Raw genomic sequence first — 14796 nt, 5'->3', positions numbered from 1 at the left:
ATTATAATAAAGAAAAAAAAGTTACTTTACAACGAAAAAGATTTATTAAGCTTTAAGGAATTTTTTTTCCATTTTTCACTATTTAATTAAACAATGAAAGTACTTATCTTCCAAGGTCAGACAATATAAATTTTTAGTACTAAACCAAATAAATTCTTGGAAATCACAGCTATTTTGTGTTGTTAAACCTTCAGTAATGCATATACTGTATCTTTACCTCCCAATCATTTTTATTGTCATTTCTGACTAATCGTCTCTTTATATATATTATTAAAAAACCTGTTCGTGCAGTGGTCAAGCAGGTTTGGATAAGTTTAGAGGTTACCTGGATCCATTTTTTATTTATAACATTGTTAAATCTATAATGCAGCATATTTAATGCATTGTCTGGAATTTTTTAATATATCGAAAAAGATTATTCATCTCTCTTTTTTTTCCTTCCCCCCGAAATGCCGCGGGATGATAGCGTAATTTTATTCTTCTTTTACCTCGCTGTAAGTATATCATCGTACCACTTAGAAACTGATGGTAATTATCGTTTTGGTTAATCGTCTAGACAACTATGGATGCTCGGATTTAGTCCCAAAAGATAAATAATGAGAATCGTGTCTAACGTCGATGTTTAAATCTCGCAAATTAAAATCTCGCATGACATATTGTGGATGAATAATTAAAAATTTTTAATCAGCCTTTTAAAATTATTTGCATTTGGTAAATACGACTGCACGATTCTGTTACGCGTATATTTAATAATGCCGGAAAATCTTGGATTAAACGTGAATGTGTTTATGAAAATGGCTAATTTTTCAGTTGTTACAGTGGTTTGTACTTTATATAAAAGAGGGGGGGGAATAAAGATTGCTTACATTTCCCCATTTTTTCGTTTTTTTTTTACTCTAATGCGCTATATTATCCATCAAAATTCTGCATTAAGATAAAGCTGCAACTATAAATCAATACGCGCTGATTTATTTAAAAAATATTTATGATACATATTCAGCGATAAAACGCAATAATATAAATCATGTCTGGGAGCAGTAATAACCAAATTAATGGAATATCGATTCGTTTAGTATTCCGCTCTTCTGCTGCCATCTAGTAGCCGAAATTTAAACTAACAGTTTAAAAATTTTAAAATATATATAAAATTGTTTAAGTGTTAAAATAAAGATTATAATACTTATAACAACAATAATTTTAAAAAATAAGCTATAATTGATAACATTATCTTGACAAATTTAAGAAAAAAAATTTAAAATATTAGTTTAAGCTTATTATGTTTTTTCGCTCCTCTGTATCTAGAATTTTAATTACTTTTCATATCAAACTTTGCAAACAGTTTATTAAACAAACTACAACACATTTCGTATGACGTAAAAACGTATCAGCACAATTTTTCCTTTTATCAGAACGCCATCTGGTGTTCATTATAATAAGCACATTTAAAAACAATAAAAAAAATATATCACCGAATTTAATAACAGAAGGAAAGATTAGAGAGAGAGACCAGACGGAATTAATTATTAATTTAAATACAATTGAATACTTTAATTAATTAAAGTGCGAATGAATTTTAATTAAAAGACGAAAGAATAAATATTTTCTTTAATAAATCTTTTATTGGTAAAATCATTATATAACTGAAAACTTTTCCTATTCTACTAAATTATAGATTTTGCTTTGCATAGAATTTATGAATGCCTTCTGTTTTGATGGACGGTTTCTGTTTCTACTACTTTGGATAATGCAAAATCTATGGGCTTCCTAGTGTCGTATAACATGGGTGCGTGAAGTATTATTCCACAAGTACCAACCATAACAGCGATTGTGAAAATTAAAAGGAACAAGCGATCTAGAACCATTGCCACATACTTCCAATCTTCTTTGACCTAAAAGTTAAATATAAATTTTATCGCACTTGTAAAATACTGAAAATTCTATATCATAATATTTAATTGATAATCTGCAATGCGATTAATTATCCGATAACGGAGCAAAAGTATTTTTTTTCTAAAGCGCAAGATAAGATAATTCTACGAGACAATTAAGTTAATTATGGCTGATTTCTTTAGGATAGATTTTTCACTTACGTTGATATGCTCTTCGTATCTTTTAGTGTGATCGGCGATGCAATGGACAGAATACAAAGCTCTTTGAAATTCTGGGCAGAAATGGAGTCTTCTTTGTCCTATTGGGCTGTGCTCTTCTATAATGGGCAGTTCCATGGTATTCGATGGCCCGTGTATCCTGCATCCACCGTTAAATGGTCTTCCTAAGCTGAAATCTAAACTAGTCCTAGGCGAATAATCTTCGTTTCTATGATAATATCGAAGGTTTTCAGAAGAAGGATAAGCTGGTCTCTTCATGAATAAAAGTCTTGGAAGAACATGTAAGAATACTCGCCTGACCCAAGGCGCCATTTTGTGTGTGGAAGATGTTCGGAAATGAACGTTGAGTACGACCACCGTCACACAAATGGATAAAGTCACCAATATCATTGTAAAAAGTAAATATTTTCCTAACAACGGGACCACTAACGAGGTGGGAGGAATTATTTCTGCTAATAATAGAAAAAATACGGTTAGCGATAACAGGATAGAGATACTAAGTGTCACTTTCTCCCCGCTGTCGGAGGGCAAATAAAATACCAAGACTGTCAGAAACGATATTCCCATGCATGGAACAATCAGGTTGACTGTATAGAAGAGAGTTTTCCTTCTCATGCTGATATTGAAAGTAATATCGACATAAGGTTCTACGCAGCAGGTGTAATACTTCTCATTTCGTACTGCCGGAACATCTAATATGTCCCATTCCACACTCAGATAGAATTCTGATAAATCGATACCGATTTTCACTAAACTCGTATCCGAAACTTCATCCCTGTGCCGTAAATCTACCTGGAATACCAATTTATTCGCTTCAGTTGTGGTATTCGGAGGCAACAGATATTAAGCGGTGTTTTTAAACGTACCTTAAATCCGTCGTAAGTCCACGATCCGAATTTCATAACGCACGTTTGTTCGTCGAAAGGGAAGAACTCTACGTCTATCTCGCAAGAACTTTTATATATCGCCGGAGGTTTCCATCGAATCATGCCATTGTGATCTAATTGGGCTTTAGTTTCTAGTGTCACTTCGAAATTACCGTCGGCACTGAAAGTAAAAGTAAAAAGTAAAACCTAATACTTCCAATTAAATTCGTTACACACATTTTACGACCAATACATCCAACTTATAAATACCAACTCTCTTGTAATTAATGTTGCCAGATGAACATAACTCATCGATTATCGATAACTGAAACAATTCAGTTTCTGGATAAAAAAATAATTGTTTAATAAAGCCTTATTCATTATTTTTCTTTCTCTTTTTTCTCGTGTTTTCGTGACCGAAAAATTAAAAAGTTTTCACTACTTCTCTACGGCAAAAAACGCCCGTGTTTAGCTTCGTAGGGCAGAGAACATTTCCCGTTCAGAAGTTACGCCACTAAACTAGATCCATAACGATAAAATTATTATTATTTTTTCGTTTAAAATATTAAAATGGTTACGTATATATTTTATTTACCGCATAAAAAGCGATTAAACTTATAAAAACCTATCTGGCCCGATAAATTCAAATTTAACTTCAATCTGAGAGAACAAATCGTGTGATGATGGAGATAAAAATTGCATGATCTATGGAAATATGTCAAAAAGAGCTTTTAAGAAATGAAACTTAGGCTATCCATATTATTCGTATCTATTTGATTTATTGTCCTCCGTATAATAGTTATTGTATTTAGCTCTACACTATCTAATACTAACATAATAAATAAATAAAGAAGAGATAAAAATCCAAAAATTTCTAATCTTACACGGCGAGATTATGTAAAAAGAAAAAAAATATGCCAGAATATTACTTTAAATTGGTGCAAATACACGAATTAAAGAATAATCTTTTAAATAAGCATCGATAACCGAATCAATTTCCTCGAGTTAGTTTCAAATATTTCACGAGTGTAAGCTGTTTTGTTACATCCGTAAACAATTTTTGAGAAAAGAATCTTGTTTTGTTCTATGTTCTTGTAAATTATTCATCGAGAATTCTTCATTCGAAATAAACATAAAAGCTTACTTTTATACTTCATCTGGAATTTCGTTCCTCGAAAGTCACCACTTTTTGCTTGTTTTTTTAAATAAAACATACGTTATATTCTATATTTTCCGTGTGTTTATTCATTTTTAATAAGTATTTTTTAACAGGAAACAATTATTATCCTAACACAGTCGAGTGAGGTAAGTCGAAAACGAATGGGAAAATAGTTTAGAAAATAGTAATACCGAGACTTAAAAAATATAAATTTTTAAATATTTTTTAGTAAAATTATGTAGAAAATTCGGGTATTTACTTGTTATACAGCACGATATCTGGTCTCCAAATATGGTCGGAAGGCACATGAAGCATATCCACTCCTCCGTACTCTTTTGGATCCCAAGTAAGTTTATAGTCGTGCCAATACTGAGAACAAATATAGTAAAATAATATATATATATATGTAAATAATTTAATATAATCTATAAAATATTTAAATAACTTTAACGTACTTGTTCTACCCACAGATTTGTCGTCATTATTTGATTTTTCAGATTCTAAAAGAATTATAAAAGACGAATTAATACGTAGTTATTTTTAATTTAATATACGCAGTAAAACCTGCGTAAACGGGAATTGCCCAATATATTTTCCGTTTTAGACAGGTTTTACTGTAAGAGAGACATTTTTTAGTGTTTAATAAATAAGTTTTTCTTCGATCATTACTAATTACAAGTAGAGAAAAATAATAATAATACTTAGATTTAAATGATAATTTTTTTTAACACATTAGATTTATCTAATTACTTATTTAAAACGTTATCGAAAAATAATTACATCATTTGAATAAATTTTCTTACGCAGAATAATTATAAGTCGAGACGAATAAGACTTGTTACGAAATCATTTTATTTTTCCACTCTTTTAAATATATTTTTTAATCCAAGGAAAATAATTTTATGATTATTTATTGAATAAAAAAATAATAATATATTTTTCTCTTATCAATTTCGACCGAAAATTAAGAACTAAAGAAATTTTTAGGTAAAGGAACGAAATTACAGCAACAGAAGTTTGGTATGGAATTCTTAATTAATTATTGATCGCCCGTGTAAAGAAAAGATATAGCATCTCGAACTCCCGTGTTAAATACACATTTTATGCATTATATATATATGTATATAACAAATACGTATTGTTATAAAACGTATAACAAGCGCAATTTTCTCTACTTTTGTTTATCCATTCGTACCGAAAAGAAACAAGCTCACTCCCGGTTATAAATAATACAAAGTAATATAAAAAATATTTGAAGTAAGCAACAAGTATTTTCATTGTAGTTATAAACGTACTTCTAGTTTGTATGTAAAAATCGAGAATATTTATAAATTTAACTGTGTTTTATTACCGTTCGTTTGAATTTACGTTAATAAATGTTCGAGTTTCACACGTGTGTGAATTTTTATGCACTTCGGATCCGAAATAGAAATGTAATGGACGAAAATGAATATAGTGGAAATAAAATTCATACACACCTAGTTTTGATGTGTGGCAAGGTGCCAGGTCTTATTGAAAATCCGGGGTTTGTAGCGAATGTCTTTACTACATTCTCGGTATCTACTTTTTTTTTTCGTTTCTATATAAAGAAATATTAAACTGAATAGCCCAGTCCTCTTCCGTATTAGGTGATGCTGTACATATTAAATTTATCATTAACCAGATTTTCGCGTACCTAAAGCGCTCTTATACTCGTATACTTAAGCACCCCCTTCACAGTTTTGACTAGTGATATGTTACCAGAATTTATGATGAGATTTCTCTATCCCTTAGGAAATATTATGAGTTTAGAAATTTTCTAAATTTACAGATTTTAAACAAATTACCGAAAATGTAATAACCATCAGAAGCTAACTTATGGATCGTTATATTTAAAAATAAGAATGCTTTAATAATATATTTATAATACAAAGTTTATATCTAAGAAAGGAAAATGATAAGAAGGAAATCCATTAGTCCAATTTATGGAGTATTCAGAAATTTGTAAGGAATATTTGTTTATTAGAATATAACTTTTGTGTAATATTAAGAGAATTAATTCGTTGGAATAATTAACAATTTTTCTAAAGTAAATAAATTCGTTTTACTTTAATGAATCTTACAATTTTATCCATTTTACAAGTACAGGACACGTCATTTTATCATTTTAAAAGTACGAAGAACCGATTTGATCTGTCTTATAAGTACAGAACACCCGTACAATACGGAGAAATTAATTTTAACCAAACAAATCAGAAGGTAAACATTGAAAATTATTATTTATAGTCGATATCGAGTATTAACATAATGGCTCCTTCGATGCCTTTTAATAATATAAATTCCGACGACAAAAATTTATTATTATAACGAGTTAAAAATTAATAATAATTATTTTAATTTACTGTTAAAATATTGATAATTTAACAGAAAAAAAATATCGCTTTTATTTACGAAGAAGTGTGTGTTCTCGCAGCGTCAAAATGAATTTTTTTTCTTTTTCTTTTAATTAAATAAACTTGGTTCAACAGATTGTGTAATTTAATTATTTTATTTCTCACTTTTTATATGTACTGTCTCCTTTTATTTATTAATAAATTGACGAAATAATGCAATTTTATACGTAAAAAATTTGTATACAAAGGAAAAAAATTTAAAGTAATATCTACTCTTAATTATTACATCACAAGATGCCAAAGAAAAGTGAAGAGAAAGAGGAAAATGAAAGAAAAAAAAATATATATATATATTTATACTTAGTCAAACTTTATTATATTTCTGAATTTTAATGCATAATATTAATGTATCGACGGATAACAAGATTGAGTTTATTCTATATTTAAATTAGGAGACAGTGTTTTGTAGGTTTATTTAATCAAGGATATTTTTATATTTTTCTTGTCACGGATAAACTGTTTAAAACAATCAGGAGAGCAGGTGAGACTAAAATACATATGAGAGAGAATAGATCAATCTAATAAATTTACTTGAGCAAAAGTCTTTTATCTCATTACACCAACTTTTATCTCGTAATGCAAAAATAAAGGAACACACACACACACACGTGGAATATAATAGAAGAAAAGGGGGGGGAACAGAGAAATTTTTGTAAAAATTTCCATTATTTTTATATTTTATTACTAGTTTACGTCTTAATCCCATTTCGATAAAAATTATTGGAAGAAACAAACTGTTAAAGGTGATTTAGATAAGCAAACTGGAGGGAGAGAGAGAGAGTAGATAGATGAGGTATGATGAAAAATTTGAATTCAAATAATAGTAATTAAGAGACGAATCGTCTTGCTTTCTTACTTCTTTCTATATTTTTTTTTTTTTTATAAATACTTCTGTGACGATTTTAATTTGGAATTCGAAATCCTTACCGTCCCTTAATTAGGTAATTTAAAATACCGAATGTGCATCATTTAACTTTCTGCGAGTAATTAAGCATAATGTTTAAAATATCCGATTAATGTTGTTCTAATAGTTAAAAGTGTATCGAATAGGGGGGGAAGTGTAGGCCTCTGTAATACCTATACAACAAATTATTTTCGCTTTTAAGGATCAATATTTTCGAGTTAATTCCATGCACTGTCATAACAAACAAACCAATCGACAAAACATAAGCATGATTCGCCATTAAGGTACTCGCTTATCTACGAAACAAATAAAAGCGGTAATGTACGATAAAAATACTGTATCTCGACGATAACCTACGACGAAGATAATACAAATTAAATCGCTTACGGTGTGCGCCATTTTGAAGAGTGAGAGAATCAAAGAATGGAAGCATTTGCTTGCTTATTATATATTTTTTTTTAATTTAAAAAAAGGAGTTTTCTCCAATTGATAATATAAAATAAAATATTTACTACGAGACCAACAAATACTCCGAAGCTGCCGTATTGTGTAGAAGATTGCCGAAGGTGATCTTCACCGAATTATTCTCGCCAATGAACCATAAGTTTAAAATCGGAAATTTAATTTAGCTTTTACTTTTTTTTAAAAAAAAGCTGCTTTCACTTTAATATGCTAGATTAGATTTCTATTCTTTTCAATACCCAGTTTCTTTTTTTAAAGCTAGCAGTATATTTCTACACGGGATTCTATTCATACTTTCTAAATAGTGGAATTTTGACGGCTCCCCTCCGACACACGCACTCCGAAGAACTCGTTCCGTTTTGAATAGAATTTATATATATAAAAAAAGGTTTATACGGTTCTAGATTTTAAAGTGAAATACCTGAAACGAAAAATAGAAAAAGAAAGGTGACTGTTTTCTTAAACCAGATTAGACCATACCATACCTACCACTTCAATTAACTGCGACAGTTTTAACTTGATATGAACAGTCATTGGATCTGAAACATTCATAACAGGACGAACGAGTTTGTTATAACGAGAAATCAAATCATCGTATAATCTCTTCGCATCTGGATTAGCATTAATACCTGGAATAAGACAATGAAAACAATAAATTAATGTCTAATCGGCGAATTAAATCCATCTACTTTTCGTTCGGTTGCGCTTTTTTTTAATTAAATTAAACGTGATAACTCCTCCGACATTAACCGTTTCCACGACATAAATGACATCCGGGAGATTTCAGAAATTTCTTTTTTTATTTCTTTTTCGAAATTTTATGGAAGAAAATAGATTATATCTGGATCTCCATTGTCACCTGTCACTTTTATTTATACTATTGTGCGAAAATATGTCCACATTCAAACTATTTCGGATAAGAAGCTTTGACATATCTCGTTTTCTAACCTGGTTATGAAGCATATTGGTTTTTAAATTCGGCACCACAATACTCTACCATTCCATCAATGTTATCGTGTATTATAAATCCAATATTAACTAAAAATAACAGATGGAAACTAATTTAAGCTGCGATTTCCATTTATATGGAAATTCTAAGATAAAATTAAGTTTACCGCCCAATATCATCGCTTTATATATACTATTTACCAAATAACCTTTGAATAATCAGAGTATATTAATTAAATAATGCTCTAACAATGTTTTCTTTAGCGTAGAAGAACGTCTTTAACACCATTTACTCAATGTTGTGTAGAAGCAATTATTAATATCGTAGAAATTTCGTATCTAAATTTAAAATAAATAAATAAATAAATAAATTGAGTTTATTAAAACTTTAAAATTTATTATATATTATGCATAAAAGTCGATTAATTATCTTTAAATTAATTACCGCAGAGATATAAATACAGTAGGCCCGATGGCCGCGCTTATGCAAAAGATTAAAAATTTCTTACTTTAATTACAACAATTAAAAAAGTTAAATCGGTACGATGATAATTATACAATTATTCGTTATTTATTTATTTATTTATTATATAACTTTTCTAATTTATAAAGGGATAATTCAATTAGCTGCAGTGTTGCCCCGGTCACGCTCTTTTCATCGTTAAATCATTTTTCGTCAAACTTTCGTTAATGTTACAAGAAAACTTGTTTAATTAGCGAGTAATTCGATATTTTGCCATTTTAAGAGTATAGTTTTTTCTCTGTTTTTATTGTTTAAATTGAAAAGAAATCAAGCTAAGAGATTCCTCGAGATGCTCAAGAAAGAAAGAAAATTTCTCAATAATTTACCTGTCTTTCTGAATAATCAACCCTCTCTCTGCTGGAAAAAAAAAAAAAAAAATATGAAATTCATAAAAATATTTATTTTCACCCGAAAAATCGTGTACTCGAATTATAAATTAAATTATTTTACTCAAATTGTAATTGCACTTGGAAGCGATCGTGAGAGAGTTTCCAATGGATATCAATTACTAAACTTTGGCTAATTTAATAAATTTTTTGGTTTCGGCTTATTTTTCATAATAGACATCAGCATTATTCGGCTTATCACGAATTAAATTTGATCGAAAAGTACTAAACTTTCGGGTTTTTTTTTAATCATCATAAATCTAATGATTTCACTTCGCTAATTTTTCAACTGTTTTATCTCGTTTAATCGAAATTGCTGCATTATTTTCTTTTGTTTTTTTCCTTTTTGCGACAATCCGAGTTTCGTAAAAGTATTCGAAATTTAATTTAAATTTTTCTTCAGACCATTAATTAATAATTTTCAATGGGAAAACAAAATTTCCAATAATAAACAACAAATAAACTTCGATGATTAATATACCGTGACGAGTGATTTGAGATTAGAAAAGGTAACAAGTTCGATGTATAATTGATAGAAAAATAAATAATAATAATGCAATTTCTGTAGAATATAAAAAAGAAAACTAAAAAAAAAATCTCTCTCTTCGTTTCTTGTTCTAATGAATCTTCAGTTTATTAAATGTTGACTTTTCTTTCGAGTAAGTTATTTTGTTTTCATTAGAAGCTATTTCTTGTTGAATTTTTCTGTCCGTAACGCTTATAAAGTAATAATTTATGAATAAAACACATAATGCAAATTCTATCTCGCGAGATATTTTATTTAGCATTTTTCCTGCGATCTCGTAACTTTGGTTAATTGTTACATTACCTTTCTTGTACTTTTTCCAAGTGTTTTTGCTAGAATAGATTAAGAAAAGAATTCTTTTTTTTCTCTTCTTTTGTACGTTTCTCCTTCATTCAAACTGTGCAAATCTTATTTAAATTAAATTGAAAGTAGAATTTTTCTCAGTTTTGCGAATAACAGCCACGAAAGAGATAGATTTAAAATAGAAATGTTAAAAATCGAAAGCATTGATTACAATATAATTTTCGGTCAAATTTCTTAAACTGATTTCAAGCGGTAATTTGAAACACTCTCAGAGTTTACCGGAAAAGAAAACTTTTGTTTGCACGACATCCCGCTGCTGTAATTTGCATATTCGATTTTTAATTAAAATCAATCGCGAAATATTTGAAATTTTTATTAAGGAAAAAGATATAGGAGGGCCGTCAATAAAATTGGAGAAAAATGATTAAAATTTTGTCCGAAATTTTATATATGATGTTTAACAAACGTTGACCCGAACAGCTGCGGCCAGCAAAGCAAATTGATTAAATAATTCGCCGGATATGTTTTCTTCAACAAATACGATTTATGTTTTTACTTAAAAACCATAAAAACAATAGTTTATCAAGACTCATAAAAGCAAAAGATGAATTTAAGAGATACAATCTTGTTAAATGGTCTCGTTTTATAGTTATAAATTTTTTTTATTTATTTTATTTTTTAAAAGGTGAACGGAAAAGGTAAAGTGCGAGTTTAAACAATGCTTTTACGAGTTAAATATTGGTAAACTGCCAAAAGAAATTTAGGAAATTGTAAAATATTCCCAAACCTACCATCAGCAAAATTAAATTCTTAGATATACTTTTCAAGATATCGATTCTCTCATTTAAATAACAATAATTAATAAAATTAAGAACGAAGGGGAGAAGAGGAGAAGAGAAAAAAAATAAATAAAACTAAATTAAAATCTTCAAATATTTGAACTTTGCCTACAAAATTAAACTTATCCTTCCAGGTAAGGAGAAAGAAATTTTTCAACGTTGACATTTCATCACCAAACCCTTTCGGTTTACTCATTAATTTTCCTCATTTACTTAATTTAACCGGCACTAACTAATGTTTGTTCTGATCTTGGCCAATCATTTTTTCGGTTTACAATTCGTGCAAGACTTAAAATAATAATAATAATAATAATAATAATAATAAAGTAAAGAAATATAATCGCACGCTTAAGAATAAAGTGTATATTTACAACTCACCGTTGACTAGTGTTAAAAAACAATACGCTTTAAACCAAAAATATCCTTTCACGGAGTGAAATCGTTTCCAATCATCTTTCTTCATGTTTTTTCGGTGTAGATTCCTTAATATTTTCTATCGAAACCGTATATCCATGATGGAGAAACTAAGCCGAGCAACTCTACGACTATACTTCTCTAGTGTGTATCGCGTTGTGACGAAGTCTCCCCAGAGGTCGCCACATCAACGATTGAGAAAATACCAGCTGGTCACTTCTATATTCTTCTCCGGTGAGGAAATTGGCACGATATGACATCCATATCTAGATAGGTAAATATATATATATATATATATATATACGTATATATGCGCCTAACAATTGAGTCGTATGCTTAATAGTAAATAAGAAAAAAAAACACAAGATGGCGAATAAATCGCGTGTGTTACATACCTATTAATAAAACATTTAATAATAATGCAATTCGCATTAAAAAATAATTAAAATGAAATATAGCGGGGGGCATTAAAAAAAGAAATGTTAACGTATATAAAACTTAGGGCGGGGAGGCCGCGTATTAATTATATGAATGTCAATAACAGATAGTAGTTTGGTATTCGTGAGAAAATGATGCACGGAATTTTTCTTTCATTTGCATATACAGAAATATCAACGGCGAAAAGCTAGCGAAATGACATTTTAGCATTGATTTCCTGGATGTGGCTACACCGTATAACATCGCACGCAAACTTTATGCAACGGCGGATCTATCTGGCAAACTTTAGTTTATTATTACGTATATAAGTCTAATGAATTCATTTAAAACTATTAATTACAATTACGAATTATTATTATTCGCAACAACGAAAATTAATAATAATTTACTTAAGGTATTGAATTAAATTTAAGTAATTCGATTTTAATTACAATTTTTTTTTTTTTAAAGAAAAGGTGTGTAAATTTGCGTTTATTTATTATTTTAACAAATATATGATTTAATTTTGTAAATAATTTAATTGCTGATATTGCTAATCAATATTAAAATGCTGTGTATGCAGTTTACTGATTGAACGATAAAAGTACGTCAAGATTAATACCTGGATTCATTTACTATCGGCTAGTTAATTATTTTCCTTGTTTTTCATTTATTTAAGCGAGTGTTTAATACGATAAAGCCAGTCAAAAATCTATTTTGTTACATAATTCACGAGTAAATAAATTATCAAAATAACGGATGGGTCGAGGGGGTGAAATAAGTAAAAAGTTTGTATGCAGACTATGAAACTATTAAGTGGACTGACTACCTTCGAGTTAGATAAGTTGTTTTTTTTAGACACAAACAAACCCGAAAACATGCCCGAGGCATTAAGATGAATTTTATAGTAATTTTTCCTCTCCCCCTCCTGATAAATGCAGACTTTATTATAAGTTGAGAGAGATATAAGAAATACTTTTCGCGACTTTTGTGTTTTTGTCAGAAATAAAGTACACCGGTTGTGGTGTATCATAAATAAAAACTATATTTATAAAATATCACGTTTATTTAGAATATTTTTTTTGATATACAAGAGCCGAGAATAATACGTAAAGATGCTGGAAACTTTTAAAATTCATCGATATGTAGAAGTTTAGTTTACAAAACAGAGCAAAAAATAAGAGGAAAATGTAATTCTTCGCGTATACCCAGTTGGGAAAAAATTGTTATCACAACAATTACCTCTGTGCCCCGTGTAAATAGAAACCGCTTATTGTGTTCTTTGTAAACAAATTTAATTCAATTTGCCTAACATTCTGCTACGCATTCTGAATAACTCATCTGGAATATAAGAATTACACGCCGTTATGGTATTCAAGTTCGGATAATTTACGATGATCTTCTTTTCTGACTTTTCGACACAAAAGTTCATAGTTGAAATGTTCATTAACGTAGTTAATTTTTAATGTAGATTCCGTACGCATAAATTTACTACGCCCGATGAAAAATTACGTTAATGCAATGGATAACAGAATAGCGGTGCATTGTAGATTCACGGGACTCCAGGCAAATTTGAATTTGGGGCCCCGCGTAAGGGTGCTGACTGGTGCTGGGTACCCAGATAGAACCTACATTTAAATTTCGATATTCTTAATACAGTAATGAATTTGTAAAAGATCGGTTTGGGTCCCCCTGTTGGCGGGACCCCAGGACAATGCGCCACTGTAAAAGAAAACGGAAACGTTAAAGATCAGCAAAGGAATTATTCGAACAATTTAGGATTAATAAAGTTTTCTTTGGCCGTAATAAAATCCGGGAATAATCTAATAAATATTTATATATTACCCGCTTCGAAAGACCTTAATTTACTTTTCTCTTAACGACCCTAACTTCGTGTCAATCATGGCTTAATAGGGTCGGAATTATGTATTTAAAAGGGCGTATTATACAATATTAATAGTCGGTGTTATCGTAGAAGAGGATAAATATTTACATTTATACGAAGAGGAAACGTTATGCCAGGTACTTTTCAGAAGTGAGTTACATTGCAAATAGGTCGAATATTGATTATGCTTACTATAAAAAAGTTGGCAAACCTTTCGGAATTGGGAACACCGGAGATTGCTATTTCTCGGTTGGTATTTTATTCCGTCCATTCTCTTTGTCTCTAGAGAGGCTTGACATCGATCAAACAATTACTATAGACACTTGGACTGGTCGCTACTTTCACATTTGACACGATTGAATTTATAATATGTCATCTTCGAAAGTACAGTACAGAACATATAAACTTTACAGAATAAACGAACCCCCTCTTCTCTCTCTATCTTTAATAAACTTTATTTCTTGCGTATGCAAATATTTTTCAAAAACTAATTTTTTCGCAGCCAGACATTAATTAAAGTATGCGGATAAAAGAAAACCGAACACAATAGGTTTTAATCAATTTTTATATTTAATTAAAAACTACCCGATGTCCAATACAAACAAATGACTCAGCAACCGGATC

The 14796-nt window shown here is 29.5% G+C and overlaps 2 protein-coding genes across 3 annotated transcripts in view; one reads left to right on the top strand and one right to left on the bottom strand.

Moving 5' to 3' along the window:
* Positions 1–1647: 1647 nt before the first annotated feature.
* Positions 1648–12001, bottom strand: LOC136990059 (acetylcholine receptor subunit alpha-like). 2 transcript variants are annotated; one of them, XM_067288404.1, is made up of 7 exons: positions 11835–12001; positions 8421–8560; positions 4589–4633; positions 4393–4502; positions 2975–3155; positions 2091–2900; positions 1648–1889 (listed from the first exon to the last, which is right to left on the bottom strand). In XM_067288404.1, the coding sequence occupies exons 1-7, from the start codon at positions 11917–11919 to the stop codon at positions 1692–1694; spliced, it is 1569 nt and encodes a 522-aa protein (XP_067144505.1). In that variant the 5' UTR covers positions 11920–12001; the 3' UTR covers positions 1648–1691. The 2 variants fall into 2 exon arrangements, with proteins under 2 accessions (XP_067144505.1, XP_067144506.1); XM_067288405.1 differs by lacking the exon at positions 8421–8560 and having other exon boundaries at positions 11835–11900.
* A 66-nt stretch (positions 12002–12067) lies between these two features.
* The window catches only part of LOC136990055 (atrial natriuretic peptide receptor 1-like), a 37409-nt gene continuing 34680 nt past the window's right edge, over positions 12068–14796 (top strand). Inside the window, exon 1 of the mRNA XM_067288396.1 lies at positions 12068–12144. The gene's annotated coding sequence lies outside the window, so the exon portion shown is untranslated. The remainder of the gene's footprint in view (positions 12145–14796) is intronic.

Source organism: Centruroides vittatus, unplaced genomic scaffold (assembly GCF_030686945.1).
Source record: "Centruroides vittatus isolate TY-2023 unplaced genomic scaffold, ASM3068694v2 scaffold_861, whole genome shotgun sequence".
Classification (NCBI taxonomy): Eukaryota; Metazoa; Arthropoda; class Arachnida; order Scorpiones; family Buthidae; genus Centruroides; species Centruroides vittatus.
The sequence above is the reverse complement of the archived record's forward strand: the minus strand, read 5'-3'. Positions and strand labels throughout refer to the sequence as shown.